We start from the raw sequence: 24759 nt of genomic DNA on the forward strand, positions 1-24759 counted from the left end.
TTTAAAGAAAAAGTATACTGTATTTAAATCTTAAATTGAGAGGTGCATCTGCATTCTTCTCGGAATTTGTGTCTTGGTTGCATGGCTGAACCAGTCCAGTAATGTAAGCAGAAGTGTTGGGGCTTTAGTGTAGAAAAGAAGAAAAGGTCTGTGGATTGGAATATAGTAAATATGAATTTTGTAGAGGCAAGGAGAAAGTAAGCTTCATAAGGGGTGGACCGTGAGGCAGAGAAAGAGCATGGGCGGCTGCAGCGCAATCTAGCACATGATAACTCAAGTCATCATCTCATCATGTCACTTGTGATTTACCCAGAAGTGAGAACACTTTTACAACCAGTCAAGTAGTTGCAAGTACCTGGCTGATCAATCTCACAACTGTCATAACATTTAGCTGAGTGTGTCTATCATGTGACATGACATATCTGCATCCAGTTACCGCCCCCAACCATCACAACCACTTCATTAGAAGAGGGTGACAATTGAGCCAGCAGATTACTCAGCATTTCCCAAATCAACATACCTCTCTCCAGTGAAGTCCACAGGGCTGAGTAGGTCTCTCTGAGTCATGTTGATTTCCCTTTGAACTTGAAATAGATACCTTCCTTCATCTGGCTGTTGAGGTAGTCCTGCACTGTGTCTGTCCGACTCTGAGTTCTGAGTCCAGTCAACTCCCAAGTTCGCCTCACCCGAATGAGATTTAGAGAGCTAGACCTATAGTGCACTGCTGTAGATGAACAAGAAGAGCAAAAGAATGTGAACATATTGCATCGGTTGTATTGTTAACTAAACTGACTGGTCTGCGAACAACTTGAAAAAAGTACAGGAAAGACCATGCAAGTAAAACTAGCTAAGTTTGAAAGAAAGGGCCTGCAACCACCTTGAAGCAGAATCACCTCTCAGCCCCCAAACATTGCAGATAATTGAAATCAAGTTTACACATATTATTTAAACAACATCATTACTGTCTGCCACCACAATCAATCATCACCACTCACACTCACTCAATAGTAATACTCATTGGTGCAATAATTACCTGTTCCAATCCAAGCATGGTGTTACAAAATTGCCTACTGTTGTATTTCCTCTTTTTCCCATGGAAGGAACACAATGGCAGTCTAGTAAATTAATGTATTTAGTTGGATAGCCCAGCTGCAGAATGAAAAAAAGAAGGATAGGCATGTGGGGAGGTAGGCATTGTCTTCATTTCCTTTAATCAAATGGGGAGGCTTCTTCGGTGTACACTGGTCCAACACCAACCTAGCCAGCCATGTGAATAAATGGTGGGGGCTGCACAATTGTGAGACCAAATATATCATGTTCCTTTAGCTATATCCAGTTTGTTTTGTTTTGTCAAAGCAATTCAACAATAATATTAAAGTTCCTTGTGGCCTTCTCAGTCAGGGAAATTGAGTTTATACTCAAACTCAGGTCGTTCGCCCAGAAGTTGGTCAGCTAACACACTTGAGTCTGATTGCCGTCATCCTCCTCTTTTGATGTCTCAGGAACGGTGTAATCTTGTGTTATGAAATGTTGGTTCATTTTAATCATGGTCAGTCTCTCCACATTTTGATGCAAGAGGCTGGTCCCTCTGACTGTGAAAACTGTGTCAGCTGACACACTACATGCAGCATACACACTGGCTACTGGACAAGCCACATACTTTATTGCCAGTCTGTTGAACTCTAGCCAATGACGCATCTTTCCATACCAATAGACCAATGGGTGTTGATCCACGTAGCCCTCGTTTGGGTCATCCAGATAGTCTTGGACCATACTCTGAATGGCCATTGGTGCTGCCACTTGCTCGACCTCTGTTGCCTTCACCTCTGCACTTGACTTAAGCCCTGCCACTTGAAACCAAGCATTTACAGAGGTTGGGCCCAGTACTTCTTTTGCTGGTGTTATTGCTGGTTTTTGCTGCTGTGAGACACAAGCATTACCCTCTGTGGAGGTTGAAGGTTGCACATCAGAACGTCTTCCGGGGAATCTAACTTCAAGCCATTCTTGTCCCCTATCTCTCGCTTGCTCAACAATCCACTTCTTCTAGAGTCAACCATCCCCTTGTGGCACAGATGTACTCTTTGGAGGACACAATGTCTCTTTGCAGGCTTGAATTAACAGCCAATCAAAGGAGGATTAAACTCTCAACCAACTCATACGCTTCTTCGTTCACACCGGAAAACGTTTGCAAAACCTCTTTTAATTGGTCCTGTAGCAGATGAAACAATGGGATAACTTGGCCCATTGTACTGTCCTCCTTGCTGGCTTCCCGAGTGAAATCCTCAAAACGAAGCAGCACTCATGTCAGGCATTTGATTAGCCCCTATTTTTCTGCCTCAATGGTCATGATTATCCCAGTTGCATCCCATCCTCTTTGAAGGACATAGTCAGTGATCGGTCTGTACTGCTCAAACAGACGTTGCAACTTGTAGTAGGCTGAGTTGCAACATGATGGCACCTCCTGTATGAAGGTTATAACTGTTACAATGGCTCTTGGACTAGTATAGCCCACACAAAGCCATATAAACATGGTGAAAGCTAAGGTTAAAATTACAGGGACAGTTAATAATGGTTTTCATCTTAAAGTTTGCATGCGTCAATGGTTCGTAAATGAATTCCAACTAATTGGCACTACCCATTTGAGGTGTTTTAGCATTTAAAAAATCTTGAAATATTGCATGATGCCTGCTAGAACCATTCATATGCAGACAGCCACCAGGTTCAGATAGAAGACCCTTGCCCACTACACTGGTGGATCACCTTTATTAGTCTCTTCCAGACACTGGTTTATGTAAGAACAGTTTTGTCTGGTTTGCGTGTTCCTTTGTGTACCATGCTTAAACTATAAAAAGACTGTACGGCAAAACTGTCTCTCTGTCTGGCTCTGATCTCTTGACAGCAGACACCGTCCCTAGCCTGATGCCAGATTGAACTAAGGACAAGTTCCTGCACTCCGGAGACTGCCTACATGCCTTTCACATCTGCTAGGGATGAGGAAAATATGGCGTAACTCCATAAGTGATGGTGCCACTTGCCTCCTAAGACTATTGCAATGGTTCAGGTTATGCCAATGTCTTCCGAGCATTTTAAAATGCTAATAATTCGGCTACCGCCAACAAATACTTTTGCAGATTAATCTTCCACAAGCCTAATTGAGGCAATCTCTAATTATTCAGGCTTGTACCCTTACTGTCCTGATGATGATCCTACTATTTTTTAAATAGGATCGAAACGTCGACGATAATGTAAACATTAATCGAATCTGATAAAAAAAGTGCATTTACTGTTTCCTCAAGATTATTGGAAATACTGTTCTTTTTAAGGACCATTGTTCTAATACTAAACTGTTACCAAAGGTCCTTATCTACCTTTCGGGTTCCTGTGTATTTGAAAATCCAGGGTTTGAGCACAGCGTTGTTGGTGACATGGGGGTCATCTGATAACAACAATGCCTCATCAGGTGTGGTAAGCACTATTTAATTACCCCACCACCCTGTCAGCCCTCTCACTCTCCAGCACCCAAACGCTCCCTGCCCACACCCCATCTCAGCCCTGGCATTACCTGGTGCCTGGCTCAGTCAATGTGGAGGTGTTCAGGTAGTGAATCGTATAGAACTCAAGCAGCACCGGCAGATTGTCAAACTCTTGGTCACCCATCTTGAAGTGCCTCAAAGGCAGCAGGATGTTGATGATGTAGTGCGAGATGCTGTAGCCAAAAATAGGGCAGCGCATCCACAACTACTTCACCAGCCACCAAACTTGTGCCCGCCATCTCCCTTGACTTAGATTGTAAGAATTTCTGCTTTACCAACATTGAAATAAAAGATGATGTGTTTTTCAAGCCTGGGCTTACATTAAATAAAAAGCTGCTGGTTAACCTCAGGGCTGCAAAAGAGAAAAGAATACAAAGAAAGGACTCAAAGACTGAAGACTATAGTTTACAAATGTAGTGGTAATCTTGATTTCATTATATTTCAAATTAACACATTTGGGGAAGAGTGGGTTATAAGATGAAACATTTGTAAATTGCCCATGTGTACCAAAGCAGTCAATGCTAGTTCTGTAATAGGAAGAAAACTTTGACGTGCACACTTGTTGCAATCTACTCCGACTTCTTAGTTTTATATTTTCCTGCAGTTTGGTGCAAAGTACATTCATATAAAGTAAATTATTGAGTAATAAAAAGTGAATTATTGATTTTATGTGATGACTTTGCTGAGAGAATCTGTTTTTCTCTCCATAACATTTGTCCATTCTAAAGGTGTAAAATATCACAGAATTTGGGATTGAAAGTTTAAGATGGCTATCCGTGTTGCTTTGTCAGGCACCAAACACCATTTTCCAAGCATTAATTTACTGCACACGGAAAGGGAGGGCATGGGGGGATGTCTGAAGCATCGAAGCGGGAGGAGATTGTGGGAAGGGGGAAATCCTCTCACTTTGATGTCAGAGAAAATACATTTATGCTGCCTGTCAAAAACAGCTTCTGACACTCCATGTGAGGAGATAAGAGCAAGAATTACAGCCTTGTTTTACAGAACTCCACACTTGAAACATTGAGTGCTCATGTGAAATGCTCTTAGAGAAAGGGAAAAGAAGTCCCTAAACAAATGCTAAAATGGAACAAGTGTAAGGCTACAAGGACTGGTTCATTGTTCCATGGGAGCATCAAGCAACAACAAGGATTGACAAATAGGAAAGATTAATCACTTGGAATCTAGGATGTTTGAGAACACTAAAAGAACCAAATGAAAAACAATGGTTAGGCTGTAAGCCCACAAAGAATATTTAACATTTTAACATGTCTCAAAGAGAAAGCGCAAGCATGGCTAGGCTTGACCTAAAAAGGGAGGAGGTCCAGCGCTGCATTTTAGCAACCTTCCAGTTGTACAAACGTGGCATTGGGTGGTTGCGTTCATAGGTCCCCGTCTGCCTAAATATGCCCGTAATAGTCGCTTTGATTGTTGTCTTTTGTGGTGCCACTGATGCAGGCAATTTTTAGAGAGAACCAGGAGCCAGTAGACTCAATGTGCATCTTGAGACAATCATCACTGGATGCGATGATGTCTTACAATGGGGAGGAGAACCTTTTTAGTGTGCCAATGCCTGAAGAAGAACTGGAGGTAGGTGGGTGTGTTGATTACCTCTCTGCTGTGCATACTTTAACAGAGGTAGTAGTGTATACATGTCTCAGGGGGGTCCTTACAAATTTGGAAGCTGGTGGTGGGGGAACCATTGCCACATCCCTCCGAGCAGGTCTAACAGGGGGTGTCATATCAGTGTTCTTTGAGCCAGCTTTCATACTGATAATCACTGGCTGGTCCCAATTACATTCCATTTCCAGAATTGTAAGGCTTTCAGCAACTTTTCTTTTCTCTTGTCCCTCGTGGAAGGTCTCGGACTCAGTTGGGGCCCAATCCATGTCCAGATCATAAGAAGGTGGGCTTGGAGATTATGGTGGTGTACCCGTTCTTTTTCTTGCTGGAGATCGTGAAGCCAAATGGTTCACTTACATCTTACTCACCAGGAAGCTCATCCTCCAGTTCTGCTCCTACTTCAGGAAGAGCTGTCACTGGCTGTGGCTCCTGTTGTCCATTTTTCTCAGTTTCCTGCAACGACTGGGTACTTTGCAACTGAGACAAGTCCAACCAAGACTCAATGCTCATTGCCATGAGTGCATTGACTGCCTCACTAAGAGAAATGGCATTGGGTTTATGTTGGGGTGGTGCCATTGATGCGGGAGGGCTGCCCCCAGCTAGCTCTCCAGGGGATGGTGCAGCGGGCACACCACGTTTCACGTTTCTTGAAAAAGATGGAGGGAGCCTTGCCAGTGATGGCAATGTGCTTCTTCTTCTGCTCTTCATTGGCAACTTTCTTGGCAGGAACACATTTCTTTGGAGCCAACTTCAAGCTCTTTCAGTTGGCACTTAGCTGCAAAAGCACAAGCTGCCAGAGGAGAACTGAGGTGGTGTGTTGTGATGTTACTTTGTGACAGTCTGACCGTAGTGTGGATGATGACTGTTGTGCACTTAAAAGCAAACAAACAACAAACAATTCAGTGAAATGTGACATTTTTGCAGTTTCAATTATTCATACAGACAATGTAATTTAGTGAGGTTATCCCAATCCCTCATATTTAACAACAATAGTGTACCCATTGACCTTTCCAATCCAAACCATAACATATATTTCAAGGCGGATACCAACATACAGATTTAAAAGTTAGCTTTAATCCCTAAAAAGGTGAATGCTGGTATGCAACTGCGGCCTAAGGAGAAACCTATGGCAGGCAGGGTGAGTAGGCCAGGGCAATAAATGGAATAATCCTTGAAAAGGTTAATGTTGGTGTACGCCTTTGGCCTAATATACTTGTGGCAGGCAGGGGGTGAAGGCCTGGTAAGAAATTGAATAATCCTTGAAAAGCTAAGTTCTGGTGGGCGCATATGCAATATCGCAAAATAAAATGAGTGCTGAAAACGTTCAAACACTCAACCCCAGTCACAGATCCAGGTTCAATCCATCATTATTTTACTTGCTACGTCATCCCAGTTTGCACCCTGCCATATGTAATCAGTCTTCACCCTGATCCCCATTGGAACAGTCCAGCCGGTATTGCCAGCCCAGGTCCTCCCTGGACCGGAAACAAGCATCCTAGGACCGGTTTTGGGATTTCACCCCACATCAGCTAAGCTAGCTTGAATCTAGTGGCACAGCAAGCAAGGTACCCACATCTGGGTATACCCTTAGCCACTTAGGGCGTACATAGCAACATCACAAAATAAAATTAAGGCTGGAGTGTTGAAACTTTTCAAACACTTACCACCAGTTGCAGATCTGGGTTTAATCCATTGTAATTTTGCAAGCTGCGTCACCCCAGTTTGGACCCTGTCGTATGCAAATCAATCTTGAACCTGCTCCCCATGGGAATAGTCCACCAAAACTGCTAGGCCCGGTCTACCCGGCCCAGAAACAAGCATCCTAGGACTGGTTTTGGGGTATCACTCCTCATCAGCCAGGGTGGCTTGAATCTAGTGGCATAGCAAGCAAGGGTCCAACGTCTGGGTATACCATTAGCCACTTAGGGTGCACATAGCAACATCACAAAATAATATGATGGCCAGGGTGTTGAAACTTTTCAAACACTCACCCCAGTCACAGATATGAGTTTAATCCATTGCTATGTTCCTTGCCACGTCACCCCAGTTTGGACTCAGCCATATGCAAATCAGTCTTGACCCAGCTCTCCATGGCAACAGTCCAAAATGAGCTGTCAGGCCAGGTCCTCCCCGGACCAGAGACAAGCATCCTAGGACTGGCTTTGGGTATCACCCCTCATCAGCCATCCTACCTTTTATCCAGTGTTTCAGCGAGCACGTGGTCCACATCTGGGCATACCCTTAGCCACTAGGGTGCACATAATAACATCACAAAATAAAATGATGGACTGAGTGTTAAAACTTTTCAAGCACTCACCCCCAGTTACAGATCTGTGTTTAATCTATCATTATTTTGCATGTCACTTCACCCTAGTTTTGACTCAGCCATATGCAAATCAGTCTTGGCCCTGCTCCCCATGGGAAGACCATGTAAAAGAAAGGAATAATCTTTTAAACATTGAATGCTGGTGTGTGCCTATGGCCTAAGACACTCATGGCAATCAAGGGATTCAGGCCAGGAAAAAATGGAACAATAAAAAAAAGTCATTGCTGGCGTTTCACTTGGGATTATGAGAAATCCTGTGGGAAGCAAGGAGGTGCATGGGAAAATTGAAAAATGCATATAATATTATATAAACACTATACATACATACTACAATAATCCTCAAGCTCATTAAACTGAAATCTTCTGCAGCTCGTCCATAACGCTGCAGTACGCACATTGCTGAAGATTCCATAAGACCACTTGGTTTCCTCTGCTCTTGTAACCCTTCACTGGTTAACAGTATGCAAATTAATTGAATTCAAGTCTCTCTGTCTGGCTCATATAATGATAAATATCAAAAGTCCTCCCCTAATCCAGAAAGCTCCCTACATCCCCAAGAGAACTCTGTGTTTGATTGATTATAAGCTTTTCATAGTTCCTATAGTTAAGAGAACCAGAAGTGGGGGACATTCTTTTGCCTATTTAGCAGTTAAACTCTGGAACACCCTGCCTCTTTCACTCAGATTGACCAAGGAAGGAATTAGCTGAGGAAGCTTCCGAAAACGTACCTCTTCTGAAGAGCTCATGCTGCGTTATCTAGGAAGGACATGACTTCAGTGCTGAGAAACACGTCGGGTAGCCATGCGCTTTAAATATGTCTATAATAGCATAGCATATCAGGGAAAAAGTCAAAACAATTAACAATAAACAAAAAGTCATAGCTCTCTTGAATGTCCCAAGAAAACGGGTTTGACAACTGAAAAAAAGGATTTATTTAATACACTGGCCACATGTTCACCAACAATCAAGGAAGCATGGACAACAAAAAAGACATGCAGGCCTATGGCAAAAGCAGAATGGCTGACTACACAAAATGGCCGTCAGCTACATGGTCAACCAACAAGCAAGGAGGGATGGTCAACACAGAACACATGCAGGCCTATGGCAAAAGCACAAAAGCACACTGACTGGCTGCACAAGGTGGTCACTGGCCACATAGTCAAACAAAAACAACAAACAACAAGCAAGGGGGCAGGGACAACAAAAAACCATGCAGGCCTATATTAAAAGCACACTGACTGACTATAAAAATGGCCACATGGTCAAACAACAACAAGGATGAATGGGCAGCAAAGAGCACATTCAGGCTTATGGCAAAGGCACATTGGCTGACTACACAAAATGGCTGCCAGCTACATGGTCAACCAATAAGCAAGGAGGCATGGTCAACACAGAACACATGCTGGCCTATGGCTAAAGCACACTGACTCGCTACACAAGGTGGCCACTGGCCACATAGTCAAACAAAAACAACAAGTAAGGAGGCACGGACAACAAACAACCCATGCAGGCCTATAGCAAAAGCACACTGGCTGGCTACACAACATGTCCACATGGTCAAGCAACAACAAGCTAGGAGGCATGAACAACAAAGAACACATGCAGGCCTATGGACACTGACTTCACAATATGGCCACCGGCCACATGGCATGGAGAACACAGACAAAATGGTGGCCTATGGCAAACACACACACACACACAAACACTTGCCAGACAAAGGTGGCATGGTAAACAATGAAGAAAGCACTACCATTAATTCAGCAATGTAAAAATGAAACTTAACTCACATACATACCCCCAAGGCATCAAATATTACCGCACCAAAATACACTTTTTGCAGGGAAAAATGTGAAATAAAAAAACTAAAAACTCATTAGGTATGTAAACCAATGGTTTCCCTGGTCCAAATGAATTGTTAAACAACATATACCACAGAAACAGTTGCTTTAAGTACCCAATGACTACTACTGGTGGAATTGCTTGTGGTCAGACTAGGCCACATGGTAAAATAAATAAATAGTGCACATTTAACAAACTCAAAGAAAATGTACTTAGCTGTGCAACCTTTGGTCCTTACAAAAGATCAAAATGCAAATGCAAAAAATTACTCTAAGCCCCTACTGCAATTCCAGGTCACCCACCACAACCATAATCACATCATTAAATGTACAAATATATACTGGTGCGTTCCCTTCATCAAACAACACCATTATACAAAAATGTTTGAACTTACTTGTGATTTCACCAAAACAAAGTGCTTGAAATCCAATATTATATATGCAACGGGTATATGCAGACAAAGGGAGTTATCCTTTCACCTTGAAATCCAAATGAAAAGTAACCAGGCTAATGGACAAAACACTTGGAGTATCCTTCTGGACAGGAGGAGGAAGTTGGAATCGCTGGCGCACTTCCTTCCCGCTGAAGACAGAAAAATAATATAAAAAAATGCTTTTTGCACTAAAAACAACTACAACTGTCAGTTTGAATAGATTATTCACTCAAAAAGGTATTTTCTAATTGATTTGCGTTCTCGAGTACAAATAATCTGCTTGAGATGCATCCGTGGACACTCGTGTTTGCCAGTGTCACAAAAAGGGATACGGAAGGCTCTGTGGTGACCAGAATTTGTGGTAACAGATGACAAATCTTGCTCGCTATCGGGCTGCATATCTCATGCTCGTGGGCACACATGTATCGAGCCTTGCTTGCACCAGCGGGAATATATTTCCACCACACACAGGAAGGTGGAATTTATCAAGAACTCCGCGTTACATGCATAGAGCAGAGTTGCCTGAATTCTGCCAACTCCACAAGCAGAATTATTATTCCACCCGGGCCAACAAGGATGTGCTTCCATAGACTAGTGCCCCAATCCTCCTTAGGGATCCTATGCATTTCTAAAGCAATCTCATGAGCTTCAAACAACTTGTCAATACCACCCCCTACAGCAAATTCAGGCACCATACCTTTAGGGATATGGACCCTCTTGTCTCCAGAGGGCACTGCTGCTATGCTGTAGTTATTGTGGTTATGTCAGACCGAGACAAAGTCACAAGTTCAGGCCGACTGCAGTAGTGCATGGGCCAGCTACAGGAACCTTGTTAGACCTGATTAACACAATACCTTAAATCCTGGTTTGTGGAGCGTTGCGAGGATCTGTGTTCAAGGTGCGTTGCACAGTCGGAGAGATGCATCGGTTCTGTGTTGCAGAAAGGCTGCCATGCAAATATTTGCACAGTTCATTTATTGGTATTTAAATGTTGTTTTTTGTAGATGAAAACAACATCCTACAGCCTATCTTTTCACATTAGGAAGTTTTACACTAAGTTCAATTTAGAAAATCCTCATACTTTGCAGTAAGGCCTCAGAGGGCTTGAGGGTCTGTTGTTGGTGCATCCCCGCTCACCTCTAGGCTTCAGCATATTGCACCAACTACACCACAGGTAGTTACATCTCTGGTTACTCTGCATTCAGAGATGTCCAACCTCATAAGATATTTCTTATAGTTCATCCCCCAGCAACTTCTTGCAAATTCAGACTAGTGCTAATTAAGGTTCAGAGTACCAGCAGTTCTGTTTCCATTGATACAGGGCCACACCTTTCTTATGCAGAGCACCAGAAATCACTGCTGAAAGCTTCAAAACCATTCAACCTTCTTGAAATGATATTCTGCATACTCAATCATTCTTGAGTGTTCCAAGATGGCAGACCAGTGTGTAGCTTTACTTTTTATTGTATTGTTTACTTACACATATGCCCACCAGAGTAAGCATATTTGTTTATTTTGCTTTTCTTTATTTTTTTCTCTTCCTATTTATATATGTACTTGCACTACAAACAAAACACCACCTTGTTTTTTAAAAGGCAAGTGGGACTTTATTTTGACACCAGGACTCTTCCCCATAAAAGTGCAAAGAGATCAGACTGACATAGCCTGCAGTGCTGGTCCAAGTGCGGCTTATGGGAGATTAGATACATGGAAATTCAGGGGCATATTACCAAGCAATAGCGATAATTATCGCTATTGCTTGGTTAGAGACAAAATTTTACCGCTAAGCTGCGGCGATTTTTACCGCAGATAAACCATTACCAAGGTTTATCGCAAATACGATAAAAAACGGCCGCAATGCATGAATATCGCTGAAAAGTCAGCGATATTCATGCATTACCGAGCTAATGCTCTTAGCCATGTTATCCACCTCCCATTGGATAACATAGCTAAGAACTGCTCAGGGCAGGTGTTAGCTTTTGGAGATATTCGCGCTTAGCGCGAATATCTCGAAAAGTTAGTAATAGGAGATAGCGATGTTAGCGACTGTTTCCAGTTGCTAACATCTTGGCACACCCACTTTGCATGTCATTAGTGATAAATATCACTGACATGCAAAGCGGGGCCCAAGATGGTCGCTATCTCCTACTAGCTGTTGCTAACTGGTGTTAGCGACAGCTAGGTAATAGGGAGATAATTTTATCTCCGCTTTCTTGGCTTTTAAAGACAAAAAAGTGGAGATAAACCCCCTTGATAATATGCCTCTCAGTTTTTAGTGTAGCTTACTTCAAAAGCTTTGAATTACACTAGTGGGCAGGTGAACCAGATACTCAGCCTGTGTTTCCTATGCCAACATCTGTCCAAACTCTGCTCCTTCCTAGTGAGCGAGCGGTGTATGTGTACGTAGTTGGCTTGAATGAGAGTACTATAGCCATTATGTTTTGTGAGTGCATTGTGGGGGATGTGTCTGTGTGAATGTATTTAACATTGTCTTTTGTGAGTGCAGGGTAAGAGGTCAACAGTTTGAAAGTTGTGCGTGCAAGAGTGCAGAGTGAGTCATATGTGGTCTACGGATTGAAAGTTGTGCCTGTGTGAGTGCGGAGTGAGACATATACCGATCCGAGTGAAGTGTGAGGGATGTGCGGATGAGCGTAAGCAGTGTGAGCGTGGGGTCCCTGCATGTGTGCATGCACTTTACAAGGGCCAAACCTATTAGCTTTGGCAATGCTTTTAGAGTTATGACTTTGAATTGTAGAAATGCAATGCAGGAAGTAGAAATACAATAGGGAGTATATAAGAATTGTAGTGAGTTTGATATGCCAGATGCATACTCTGTCGAATGAGTTTGAGGAGTGTCGGGGAAGCTGACCGACTAAAATGTCACCCTATTGAAGGGTACACATTACTTTGCATACACCAGGGCTCATTGCAACCTAGCTACACCACTGGATAGAGTTGCTGTCTATTTAAAATATAGGTCTTTCTATCATACGTATATCTCGACCTAGTAATGTCATTCGCAAGATAGGATAGTAATGCACTGGTTGCATTTATCTATATATAACCTGATAATAATTAATGCCACAGATGGCTGCATTTACCAACTATATTTCTGGCTTCCCTTAAGCAAACATGAATTTGTCCCCTCCTCCTCAACAACTCTCTGCAAGTACTGTGAGGTGGCCAAAAGGCAGTATGAGCACTATATGAAAATAAATGATATTTAGGCAATCCAGTGCAGTGGACAGCCTGTTTAAAATACCACATTATTTTTTGATCCTGGGAGTCATTTCCTCTCCTTAGTTGAAATATCCAACCATTTATTTATGTCCCAATGTGAATGTATTCTTAATATCTCTCTGTCTTTGTGCTTCTTCTCGACCATTTCATCTTTTGCTCTCTCTTCCTCTATTTTACCCTCCACTTCTCTGTCTCAATTTCTCTCCCTCACATAGACTCTATTGCTTGCTCTCTCACAGGCCCCAAGGTCAGTCTGCAGTGAAAGTTGCCCACCTGGACACAGAATATCCGCTGCCCCTGGACGTCCTAGCTGCTGTTTCCACTGTTTACCCTGCGCTGATGGGAGCATCACTAATCAGACAAGTGAGTTCAATCCCTATATTTCCAAAACAATTCAGGCAGTTGGAAAGCAGTTCCAAAATGTATGTATGAGTCATACATTTCACTATGGCAAAGAGTAGATATCCCATTAGATAGAATATAGAGCTCAGGTCAGAGAAATTACAAAAATTAATGAATATGTACTAAGCAATCAGCAAGGCAGAAAAATTCACAAACATTGTGGTACATGACATAAGCTACTTAGCTTGATTCCTGGCGATTGGAGTTCTCCAGTCTCAGAAAAGCCTGAAGAAAATTCACAAAGAAACCTAGATTTACTATTCTTATGTGATGGTGCTCACTCAACCAGCACAAACGGCAATTACAATTTTCAAGTTTTTTTATGCTTTAAAGTTGATGGTAGATGACCTCACAATGACTTTGCAGAGCATAACGCTAACCCCCTGTTGAACTCTGCAAATGAGGCATAAGGTGGTGAGAAACGTGCAAACACCACTAGAATGTAACAAAAAATATATCTACCACTATAGCGCAACCTTGCTTTCACCTAAAATCCAAGTGAGACATGAAGCAGTAGCCAAATATGAGGACAGAGTGATCATGTGATTTCCCTTCAGAATGTAATAGTCCCAAAATAACATGTATATGATAAATACAGAGGACCGGCATCTTCACATTTTACTGAATAGAGGAATGAGATCTAAGACTGAGTTTCTTTCATAAGATTATGAAACTGGAAGGTGACTTACAGTATCCTTATCATGAATGGCACCATCTACTTTCCTATCAAATACTTACTTGCCAGTAGGTAGTTATAGTTAGAATGTAGTTTCCATAGGAAGAACAGTTTTTGTTTTGCCAGCAACTTTTGCATAGTTTGAATCTTTGCGAACTTTTCAAAACTAGATCGCTGCTCACTTCAGCTGCTGCCTTGAATGTTTTTGGGTGATCCGTCAAGTAGGCGCTGAGAAAAAGGGGGTACTAAAAAGCATTTTCCCCATGTTCATTCCCAGTGGAAATTTTAAACATGGTATACAGCCGAAACTACTGGTCGGAATTTCACCAGATTTGGCAGAAGGGTAGCCTTTTTTTAAATGCTGTATATCCATTCAGTACTTGCTGGCCTATTTAAAGAAATTTCCAGTTGCATATATAGGAATGTGGTGGATCAGAGACCCATCCCAATCTCGTGCTGAGATCTGATTGGCTGCCAACACTTTGAACCAGGAACTGTTGAGAGTCATATTGTGATTTGGTTGAACCGAGTCACATCAAAAAATGTTAAAGAAAGAAAAAGGAGTAGGGTAGAAACACATTGACCACCTTGGCGGTAGTTCCACAGGGACCTGCAGGACCAAAAAACATAAAAAACAAAATCTGTGGGATTCGTGCTGGATCCACAAATCTCCCAAAATGTTATTTAAAAAGAAAGAGCGGTCTCCCTCGTTTCTAATCAGTCCCTGGGTATGCCAGGTCCCAGGGGCAAGTCCAAATATTAGGAGAGGTCACACAGGGCCCTCTCTTATGACCCCTAAAGCCCCAGGGACCACCAGCTCCCTGCTTCTTTTTCATAATTGATGCGTTTTGCCTGGGGACAGCCTCCTCCCTAGAGCAAATGTTTGAATAATGCGGGTGGTCCACATGGTTACCCCCGCAGCCCCGGGGACTGTCACCTCCTCCTCCTTTCAATGAATTTTTAAGGTTTTTTAATTACATTTCCAAACTATAATGTCCATTTAACCTTTTTCCAGAGAATTTCTTAGGTTTTTAAAATGCTAATTGCTAATGATAACGTCCGTGTAACTGTGGCGGGATTGCAAGAATAGGTCTGAGGCCAGGTCTGTGGATATACGGTTTTATTTTCAAAAAAGTACGCTTATGCCGTGTGGATAGTTTTATGCAAGGCAAAAGAAGAGTGGTCCGTCTTGCTGGGGCTTCTTTGGCTCTTCTGTTCCTGTTCTCCAGGGTCAGTTCTCGCTGGGTGGGCGGACTTCCTCTTCCAAGGCGTGTAGGGAGAAGGAAAGAACAATACTGTCAGGACTATGTCCTCTTTTCTTGGCAGTAAGTATGGGGCCGGGGAGTGAAGGGACATCACACATACCTTTTGAACTTAAAGAAAAAATGAACACTGGATCTACCAGAGCGTCGTGTCAGGTGCACAATAAAACGTGAAGAAAACAAAATTAAAAAAATAGCGGCAGGTTACAAGCATGGTCTGCGGGCATTTAACCAAGGAATTGGGAGCTTCCTTCCTCCCCACCCACCCCGAGAGCCGGTTCCGTACCTGCAAAAGCCACGCTCCTCCTGGGGTGTGGCTCGTCGAATCACAGGGACGTTGGCCTACTGGCACAGCTCTGGTTGCCTCGGTTCTCGTACCAGATCCTGAGTTTCGTTCCTCGTTTCCTCCAGCCACAGCAATGCTCGTGTCCGTCTTCTCTACGCCGGTGTCGATGCACACTAACTTCTGTGTTACGTCCATCCTTATTGGCGGAAAAGCACTGATGTCAGCTGGGGGCGTGGGTTCATCTTCTTTGAAGCTCCAGTTAAAGGAACCGCCGTCTTCTTCTTCGTTTGTCAAAATCCAAGGTGAATACATTGGTGATTTCCAATCGTCCTGCTGCGGGGAGACAAGAGGGGTAGAGAGAGGCTCTGGAGACCACCAGTTTGTACATAGTTCAGTTCTCTCGTGGTCCGGACCCAACCAGTCACAGTAACCTTTGGTTTTTTTCAGTAAACCCATGAGTGTGTATATATATATCTATATATATATATATATATATATATATATATATATATATATATATATATATATATATATATATATATATATATATATTACCTACTGATGGTCGCCAGTAGGTAGTTATAGTTAGGACCTCGTTTCTATTCAAATAGCATTTTTTCTTTTGCCAATATCTTTGGCGCTGTTAGCCAAATCGTTGCAAAATATTTAAAACTAGTGGGCCCCTCCGGTCAGCTCCTTTCTTAAAGGTTTTTGGGTGATTCATCAAGCGGGGGCCAAGAAAAAAGGGGGGTCCCAAAAGGAGTTTTCCCCATGGTAATTTCCATAGGAAAAATTGGAACAGGCTACAGCCCGAACTGCCGAACGGAATTACACCAAATTTGGCAAAAAGGCAGCCCTTGGTTGATGAGGCCCACTAATTTGGCCCTCATGATGATATGGGTAACAGGAGCAAACCACCTACATAGTAATATATATTGTGAGATTCATCTCAAATTCATTCATGTACATTTTGTTCTGAATAATGCCGAGTAAGTTCGTAAAGTCAGTTAAGAGACATGCACAGAACTACCTTATGTGTAAGCAAAAACACACTAAGTTGTGAAATGTACCCTGGATAAAAAAAGGTACTCAAGACCCCTTTACCTACCAAGGAAAGAGAGAGACGCCAAACCATGCAATGTTCTGAAAAGAAGGTACGTCAATGGATAATATCTACAGCAACACAAGAAATTAGAGGAAGGAAGCCTGTGTATCCGATACCCAAAGAGAAGGAAGGATGCTCTAACTTATGCCGCAGGGCGGATCCAAATCAAACAATATTATGAGTAGTCACCAATGGACTTGAGGGATCAAAATATCTCCTCTGTGGAAAGAGCAGTTGCACCTATGCGGGATATACGTCTATGTTTTCCAAGAGAAAATATGTTGAAGAAAAGGAAACTAAGAATAAGCCAATATGCACACCACAAGGTGCTGCACAGATAAAACCAAACATGCATTTCTAAATACCTGCCAGGAGCAAGAAAGGGCTGCAGCGCAGACAGCACCTTTCAACCGGGTGAGGGAAAACAAAATTGGTGAACTTGAAGCCTCAGGCTTCAGGAACGTGTTTGTAGGATCAATAAAGATTTCTGAAAGCAGAAGTGGAAAAAAAGGTAAGTCGGAGAGGACCACAATGGCTTACAAATGCTATCCTTCCAACTAAGGCAGAAGCGAGTGCCCCAACATACCAGTGGGAGGTGGGCAGCTTCTTCCATCCGCACCTTCTCTGTAAAGGAAAGAATGGGAGTGCAGCTAGGCTGGCAGACTGGCTAGGAATCAATGGAACAGCAGTGCTGCCAGGGAAGGCCATCTGAACTTTGAATTTGTGCTGGCCTGAGCCTGCTTCCTGCTCAGGGCCCCTAGTGATCCTCCAGGGCTTTTGTGACCTGGTCTGTGGGACTTGAGAACAGCGCAGGATGAGCACTGCGTTCATCACTCGGTTTACCTCGCAGCCTCTGTGGAGGGCTCTATGCCTCTGGCCCCTGCAAACCAATTGCGCGAGGTGAGCGCTATCATTGGACACAGGAAGCATGTGTAGAACACAGCATGAGCGCAGTGATTTCCTCTTCATTACAGGAAAAGCATGCAGAGGGAGGCTCTAAAGTATCCCCGCAGGGTGTGCAGCACTGCCTTCTCCCAAGGGTCCTGGAGTTGAGGAGAAGTAGCACTCTCTCTCGCTCCCTGCTCGTAATGGCCACGAGGTGAGTGGGAGTGTGCCTGGCAACTGACTGTAGAGGAGCGTGGCCCCAGCCCAGTTTCCTGGAGCAGGAACCTCGCCTACCCCGTGCTGCAAAAGACAACCAGACCGTGCTCCGTGGCAAGGAGCCAACGCCCTTGTCTCTCGCTCCTGAGAGCTAAAAGAGTACTCTCAGCAAAGTGGTGGTGTTCTGCCGGAGGACCTCACTCTGGGCAGGGCTGCTTTACTATTTGGCAGAATGGAGGTCCTGGCGCCACTCAAGCCACCGCACAAGACCTGGTGAGGTCTCTGATGCATTCTGGACATTGCTGGCAGCTGCACCACATGGTCATGGGCAGCTACACTCTTACCTGCTGTTGGGGGGATAGTCTTGGCTGGCCATTAAGGGGGAACCTTAATGGAGGCCACCGATCCCTGAGGGGAAGGAATCCTCGAAAATTACCAACTTTCCTGGTATAAGCAGACTGGTGGCCCAGAAGCCTACCGGGAAAGGAATTTGACGACCACATAACCGGTAGTAGGAGTTCAGGTGCTGCTCTTAGTGTTGTTTAGTGTTATGCTGGTGAGCCTTAAGTCTTTCTACCTCTAATACTGCACATATGTGGAGAGGTGTGGTGCAGTGGCCAGGGCAGCTGCTTCCGGATCACAGGGTTTACGGTTCAATCCCCGCCTCTGGCGGTAGATCTGCTCAGCACCAATAGCTCACTTATTTTCCATGACAGCCCCAGCGCCTTGAGACCCCTAAGGGTGAGTAGTTCTTGCTTTACAAATGAGGATTTACATATACATTTTTGGGCCTTGATTTGGATGTTTGACAGTTGTTGATGCCTTTTAGTGGTCATAATAAGGAGTACTTTTCCAGGACCTGCAGGAAATGTACAGTGATGGTGTAAGGTGATGTTCTCATCACATGTTGGTGATGTGTTCAACTTACAAATGCTTACTTGCTTGCACTCAATTGTGGCCAAGTGATATATAAATGTATGCAATATCATGACATGTGCATAGTGGCACAGTGATTTATGTGATTATGGCCTAATGTGTTTTATGAACAATACAAAGTATATCTTTATATTACCTTGTGTGGAGTCTCTTTTGTGGTGTGCCTAGTGTGTCACTGTTGTGTGAGTGTGTTGCGCAAATGCTCTACACATTGCCTCAGGGATAAGCCTGACTTCTCTGCTGAGCTACAAAGAGAGTGAGCAGGGGTTATCTTAGGTGTGTAACTTCCTTGCCCTGACTATTGTGATGGGTTCGGCCTGGCTTATTTGTATACACTAGCCAAACAGAAATCCCATTTCTAACCAGAGGGCATTTAATTTAAAGTGGAGGAGTGCCCACCTGCCAAGTGAGTAAAAACTATGGTAATGAAGGCAAAGTGAAATATGTTTCCCTGCTCTGCTACATTCTAAACAACCTCCAAAGTCCTTTACAAATTAAAATGTTTTAAACTGTGTCTGCTATTTATGTTTTTAGCCCTACCTTCTTCAAAGTCATAGATGGCATTGAATGAATCAAGGAAATAAAACATTATTTATCTTCTTCAGATTCTGTAGAATGTATGAAGTGCCCAGAAGACTACTGGTCGAGTGGGAACAGAGATCGCTGCATCCCAAAGGAGATTGAATTCCTTTCCTTTGAGGAACCACTGGGATACATTTTAGTGTTGATCTCTGTCTTCTTTTTCCTCATTGCCCTTTGGGTCTTGTGTGTTGTCATAAAGTATCGCAATACTCCAGTGGTGAAAGCCAACAACCTTCAGCTCAGCTACCTTCTACTTGTCTTCCTCATGCTGTGTTTCCTCTGTGCCCTTGTTTTTATTGGACAACCCATGCGGGTGACCTGTATGCTCCGTCAGGTGATCTTTGGAATTTCATTCTCCCTCTGTGTTTCCTGTGTATTGGCCAAAACAATCACAGTGGTCATTGCTTTCAAGGCCACCAAACCCAACAGTACCTTAAGGAAGTGGGTTGGCTCCAAGGCTTCTTATTCTATTGTCTTGGTGTCGTGTTTAGTCCAGTCTTCAATTGGAGCCATCTGGTTATGGACATCGCCCTCCTTCCCTCAATTTAACACCAAGGCTACAAATGGGAAGATGATAGCAGAATGTAATGAAGGCTCTATTTTGATGTTCTACTGCATGTTGGCCTTCATGGGACTATTGGCTTGTATATGTTTTGTGGTTGCTTTCTTAGCCCGGAATTTGCCTGACAGCTTCAATGAAGCTAAGTTTATCACCTTCAGCATGCTGGTGTTTGTCAGCGTCTGGCTCTCTTTTATCCCAGCCTATCTCAGCGCAAAAGGAAAATTCATGGTAGCTGTTGAGATTTTTGCCATCTTGTCCTCTAGTGCTGGCGTTCTGTTCTGCATATTTGCTCCCAAAATATACATCATATACCTAAGACCAGAGATGAACACAAGACGGTATCTGGTTTCCAAATCAACATTATCCATTAAAAATACCTGCTAATCATGTTTGATTATTTGTTTTGATGTATCTAGACATTGTGCAGTCATATCTTTTAACAGGTAAGTTTTTCTTACCTTTGTGTGAATGCATGTTCAAACTTTACAGAATTTTTGTAATTAATCTGGTCTATAAAGCAACTTTTCTTGAAATTATATTTTGGCCATAAACCATTTGAACCATTATAATTCTGTATTGCTAATGTGCATGTTGATTGTATGAAGGGGTTGCATTTACATACACAAGTGAGTGAGTATGTGAGAACACATTTAGCTCACTGCATGCATTGAAGTGGCTGTAACTTTTTTCATTCGCAATAGCTAGTAATATATATTATAAGTGATATGTTTATATAACATTGGTCATCTGTGAATTAACGATAAGATAAAATATTCATCAAAATTATAACCATTTTCTGAACTTTTCTGACCCTCAATGTACTGTTTTGGCTGGATGCCTCATCAAGCCATGTGAGATGTATTACATCATTTAACTAGAGTGTTCATACTCAATGAATGAACGCACCAGCTGCTGTGGCTTTTCAGCAGAGCCATATTTAAAGGTTAGCTGTGAATGGACACTTCTGTTTCTTATGCACTTTGAGACTGTAAACAAAAAATGCTTACTATATTTGTTTTCAATCTTAGGGGTCTATTAGGATGGCGGAAGGATGGCCGCCGCCAGGTCGCGGTAGCAACCGCCGGCCCGGCGGCGGACATCCACCCGCGATTGCAACCCCGAAAACCGCCATGTCCCATTAGCATGGCAGTGAGGACAGCCGCGGTGAGATTGTCCCCCTGCCACTTTTCCGCCGGTAGCAGTCCACACGCCTGCCTAGCGGGCAGAACTGGATCGCCACAATGGTGCCGGTGCAGAGCCAGGCTCTGCCAGCATGATTATGATGCCGGCGAAAGCCAGCCTTTCCGTGGCGGTGGGACTGCCAAGGAAAGGCATTCGGAGAATGTTTCCGGGGGCCCATTGCAGGCCCCCAATGTGTTGGGGGGAGTGTGTGGTTAAACTGAGGGGTCACCCATGGTACCCCCTATGGGTACCCCCTACATGTCCCTGTACCAGGTGGTAGGCACTGTGCAGTGCCTGCCACATAGTGCAGGGACATCCAAGACATGCTTCTTTGGACATCGCGGTGGTGCTGCTGTCATCAGCAACCGCCGCAATGGTAATTGCGGCGATCCGGCTGCCACGGTCGGATCTTGACTGCGGAGCATACTAATTGGACCAGCGGTTTTCCCTCGGTCCTTGCGGGAGGTGTTTTCCCACTACCATGGCGGTCGGAGTGATTTTCCAACCACCATCCTAATGGGCCCCTTAGACCCCACCACTATGTTAGCCATGTCGAGAAAGGCTCTTAGAAGGGAGGGTCTACAATTATTGGGCTCCTTGAGAATTACAGGGGAAATGGTGAAGCCTAGTATTATGCAACACCAATTAACGCTTTCTTGTATCCAAATGGAGCCTTACCTATTATTTGTACTAGGAGCATACAATAGGATGCTTCTGACAAGATTTTGATTGGGTAATGTCCACAGAAAAACAACAACACCATCTATGAACGAATGTTCACGTAACCGGCCGCTTTGCCACTGTGACAGACATTCAGAGCAGTCCACGATTCATTTAATGTTCTTTTGTAAATTTTACGAAGAGTTTAGGAAAGTGTGGATACTTCCATTTTAAAACATCAAGAGGTAAGAAAATCCCATCCAGCTCTTATTTGGCTGCAGTTCTTGGAAGATGAACACATTGCGTGGAGAGTATCAACATTTTTAAAGAAGACTATCCTGCAGTGAAAACACATGATACTGGATGCCCTGTAAACTCAGGGCACCTTCTCCGCAGCATATAGCAGGTTCTTAAAATATAACATTGGCACTTCTATGGTTTTATGACATCTTAAATATATTGTGTATATTTTGTAGATTTTATCTTTTGTAATTTCTAATGAAATTTTATATGAATTTTTCTTATGTATTTGTGCTTTTATGATGTGTACAATAAAAATCAAATAAAGCTTTCCTTGACTTGACTTGAATGCTGTTATCAAAATGCTGCTCATGAGAAAGTCAGAGGGCATATGCCAATCTATCACAGTATTGTGCAATCACAGTCAAGAAGTTGAGTACAAAGAGAACATTGGGGCATCTATAACATCAAATAGAATAAAATCAACAGTTTCCATCAATAATGGTAATATTTGGCAGCCTAATAAAACCTCCATGCAATACAATAATGTTCCCCAAACCCAATTGGTCTATTGGTCAATAGTGTAAAAGGCCAACGAGAGATCTGGCAGCATATAAAACACAAGCTCTCCTACATTTGAAATGTATGTTCTTCTGTGATGGTGAGAAGCCAATTCAGGATACAGTTAAACTGCACATACGCTTTAAACTGAATTATATATGTCTCCTCCAACACATTTTGTAGCCTAGGGTTATTGTAAATCATGTATAGGTTCTAAGGTCTTTGTTTTATGAACAATACAAAGTATATCTTTATATTACCTTGTGTGGAGTCTCTTTTGTGGTGTGCCTAATGTGTCACTGTTGTGTGAGTGTGTTGCGCAAATGCTCTACACATTGCCTCAGGGATAAGCCTGACTGCTCTGCTGAGCTACAAAGAGGGTGAGCAGGGGTTATCTTAGGTGTGTAACTTCCTTGCCCTGACTATTGTGATGGGTTCGGCCTGGCTTATTAGTATACACTAGCCAAACAGAAATCCCATTTCTAACCAGAGGCATTTAATTTAAAGTGGAGGAGTGCCCACCTGCCAAGTGAGTAAAAACTATGGTAATGAAGGCAAAGTGAAATATGTTTCCCTGCTCTGCTACATTCTAAACAACCTCCAAAGTCCTTTACAAATTAAAATGTTTAAAACTGTCTGCTATTTATGTTTTTAGCCCTACCTACTTCAAAGTCATAGATGGCATTGAATGAATCAAGGAAATAAAACATTATTTATCTTCTTCAGATTCTGTAGAATGTATGAAGTGCCCAGAAGACTACTGGTTGAGTGGGAAACGAGATCGCTGCATCCCAAAGGAGATTGAATTCCTTTCCTTTGAGGAACCACTGGGATACATTTTAGTGTTGATCTCTGTCTTCTTTTTCCTCATTGCCCTTTGGGTCTTGTGTGTTGTCATAAAGTATCGCAATACTCCAGTGGTGAAAGTCAACAATCTTCAGCTCAGCTACCTTCTACTTGTCTTCCTCATGCTGTGTTTCCTCTGTGCACTTGTTTTTATTGGACAACCCATGCGGGTGACCTGCATGCTCCGTCAGGTGATCTTTGGAATTTCATTCTCCCTCTGTGTTTCCTGTGTATTGGCCAAAACAATCACAGTGGTCATTGCTTTCAAGGCCACTAAACCCAACAGTACCTTAAGGAGATGGGTTGGCTCCAAGGCTTCTTATTCTATTGTCTTGGTGTCGTGTTCAGTCCAGTCTTCAATTGGAACCATCTGGTTATGGACATCGCCCTCCTTCCCCCAATTTAACACCAATGCTACAAATGGGAAGATGATAGCAGAATGTAATGAAGGCTCTATTTTGATGTTATACTGCATGTTGGCCTTCATGGGACTATTGGCTTGTATATGTTTTGTGGTTGCTTTCTTAGCCCGGAATTTGCCTGACAGCTTCAATGAAGCTAAGTTTATCACCTTCAGCATGCTGGTGTTTGTCAGCGTTTGGCTCTCTTTTATCCCAGCCTATCTCAGCGCAAAAGGAAAATTCATGGTAGCTGTTGAGATTTTTGCCATCTTGTCCTCTAGTGCTGGCGTTCTGTTCTGCATATTTGCTCCCAAAATATACATCATATTCCTAAGACCAGAGATGAACACAAGGCAGTATCTGGTTTCCAAATCAACATTATCCATTAAAAATATCTGCTAATCATGTTTGATTATTTGTTTTGATGTATCTAGACATTGTGCAGTCATATCTTTTAACAGGTAAGTTTTTCTTACCTTTGTGTGAATGCATGTTCAAACTTTACAGACTTTTTTGTAATTATTCTGGTCTATAAAGCAACTATTCTTGAAATTATATTTTGGCCATAAACCATTTGAACCATTATAATTCTGTATTGCTAATGGGCATGTTGATTGTATGAAGGGGTTGCATTTACATACACAAGTGAGTGAGTATGTGAGAACACATATAGCTCACTGCATGCATTGAAGTGGCTGTAACTTTTTTCATTCGCAATAGCTAGTAATATATATTATAAGTGATATGTTTATATAACATTGGTCATCTGTGAATTAACGATAAGATAAAATATTCATCAAAATTATAACCATTTCGTGAACTTTTCTGACCATCGATGTACTGTTTAGGCTGGATGCCTCATCAAGCCATGTGAGATGTATTACATCATTTAACAAGAGTGTCCATACTCAATGAATGAACGCACCAGCTGCTGTGGCTTTTCAGCAGAGCCATATTTAAAGG

The 24759-nt window shown here is 42.9% G+C and overlaps 2 protein-coding genes across 2 annotated transcripts in view; both read left to right on the plus strand.

The window, feature by feature from the left end:
* Nucleotides 1–20290, plus strand: part of LOC144783924 (extracellular calcium-sensing receptor-like) — a 135973-nt gene extending 115683 nt beyond the window's left edge. Inside the window, exons 4-5 of the mRNA XM_078662659.1 lie at nucleotides 13234–13357; nucleotides 19368–20290. Coding sequence (XP_078518785.1) covers nucleotides 13234–13357; nucleotides 19368–20290 — 1047 coding nt within the window. The remainder of the gene's footprint in view (nucleotides 1–13233; nucleotides 13358–19367) is intronic.
* Nucleotides 20291–20798: 508 nt separating this feature from the next.
* On the plus strand, nucleotides 20799–24198 carry LOC144783925 (vomeronasal type-2 receptor 26-like). Its single transcript, XM_078662660.1, has 2 exons — nucleotides 20799–20849; nucleotides 23248–24198. The coding sequence occupies exons 1-2, from the start codon at nucleotides 20799–20801 to the stop codon at nucleotides 24196–24198; spliced, it is 1002 nt and encodes a 333-aa protein (XP_078518786.1).
* The last annotated feature ends 561 nt before the right edge of the window (nucleotides 24199–24759 follow it).

The sequence above is a fragment of the Lissotriton helveticus genome, chromosome 10 (assembly GCF_964261635.1).
Source record: "Lissotriton helveticus chromosome 10, aLisHel1.1, whole genome shotgun sequence".
Classification (NCBI taxonomy): domain Eukaryota; kingdom Metazoa; phylum Chordata; class Amphibia; order Caudata; family Salamandridae; genus Lissotriton; species Lissotriton helveticus.

Excerpts from the sequence above, each read along its gene's own strand:
- LOC144783925 (XM_078662660.1), top strand. The coding sequence starts at position 20,799 with ATGAATGAACGCACCAGCTGCTGTGGCTTTTCAGCAGAGCCATATTTA. Across the intron at positions 20,850-23,247 it reads CAGCAGAGCCATATTTAAAG|GAAATAAAACATTATTTATC; the intron begins GTTAGCTGTGAA and ends GAATGAATCAAG.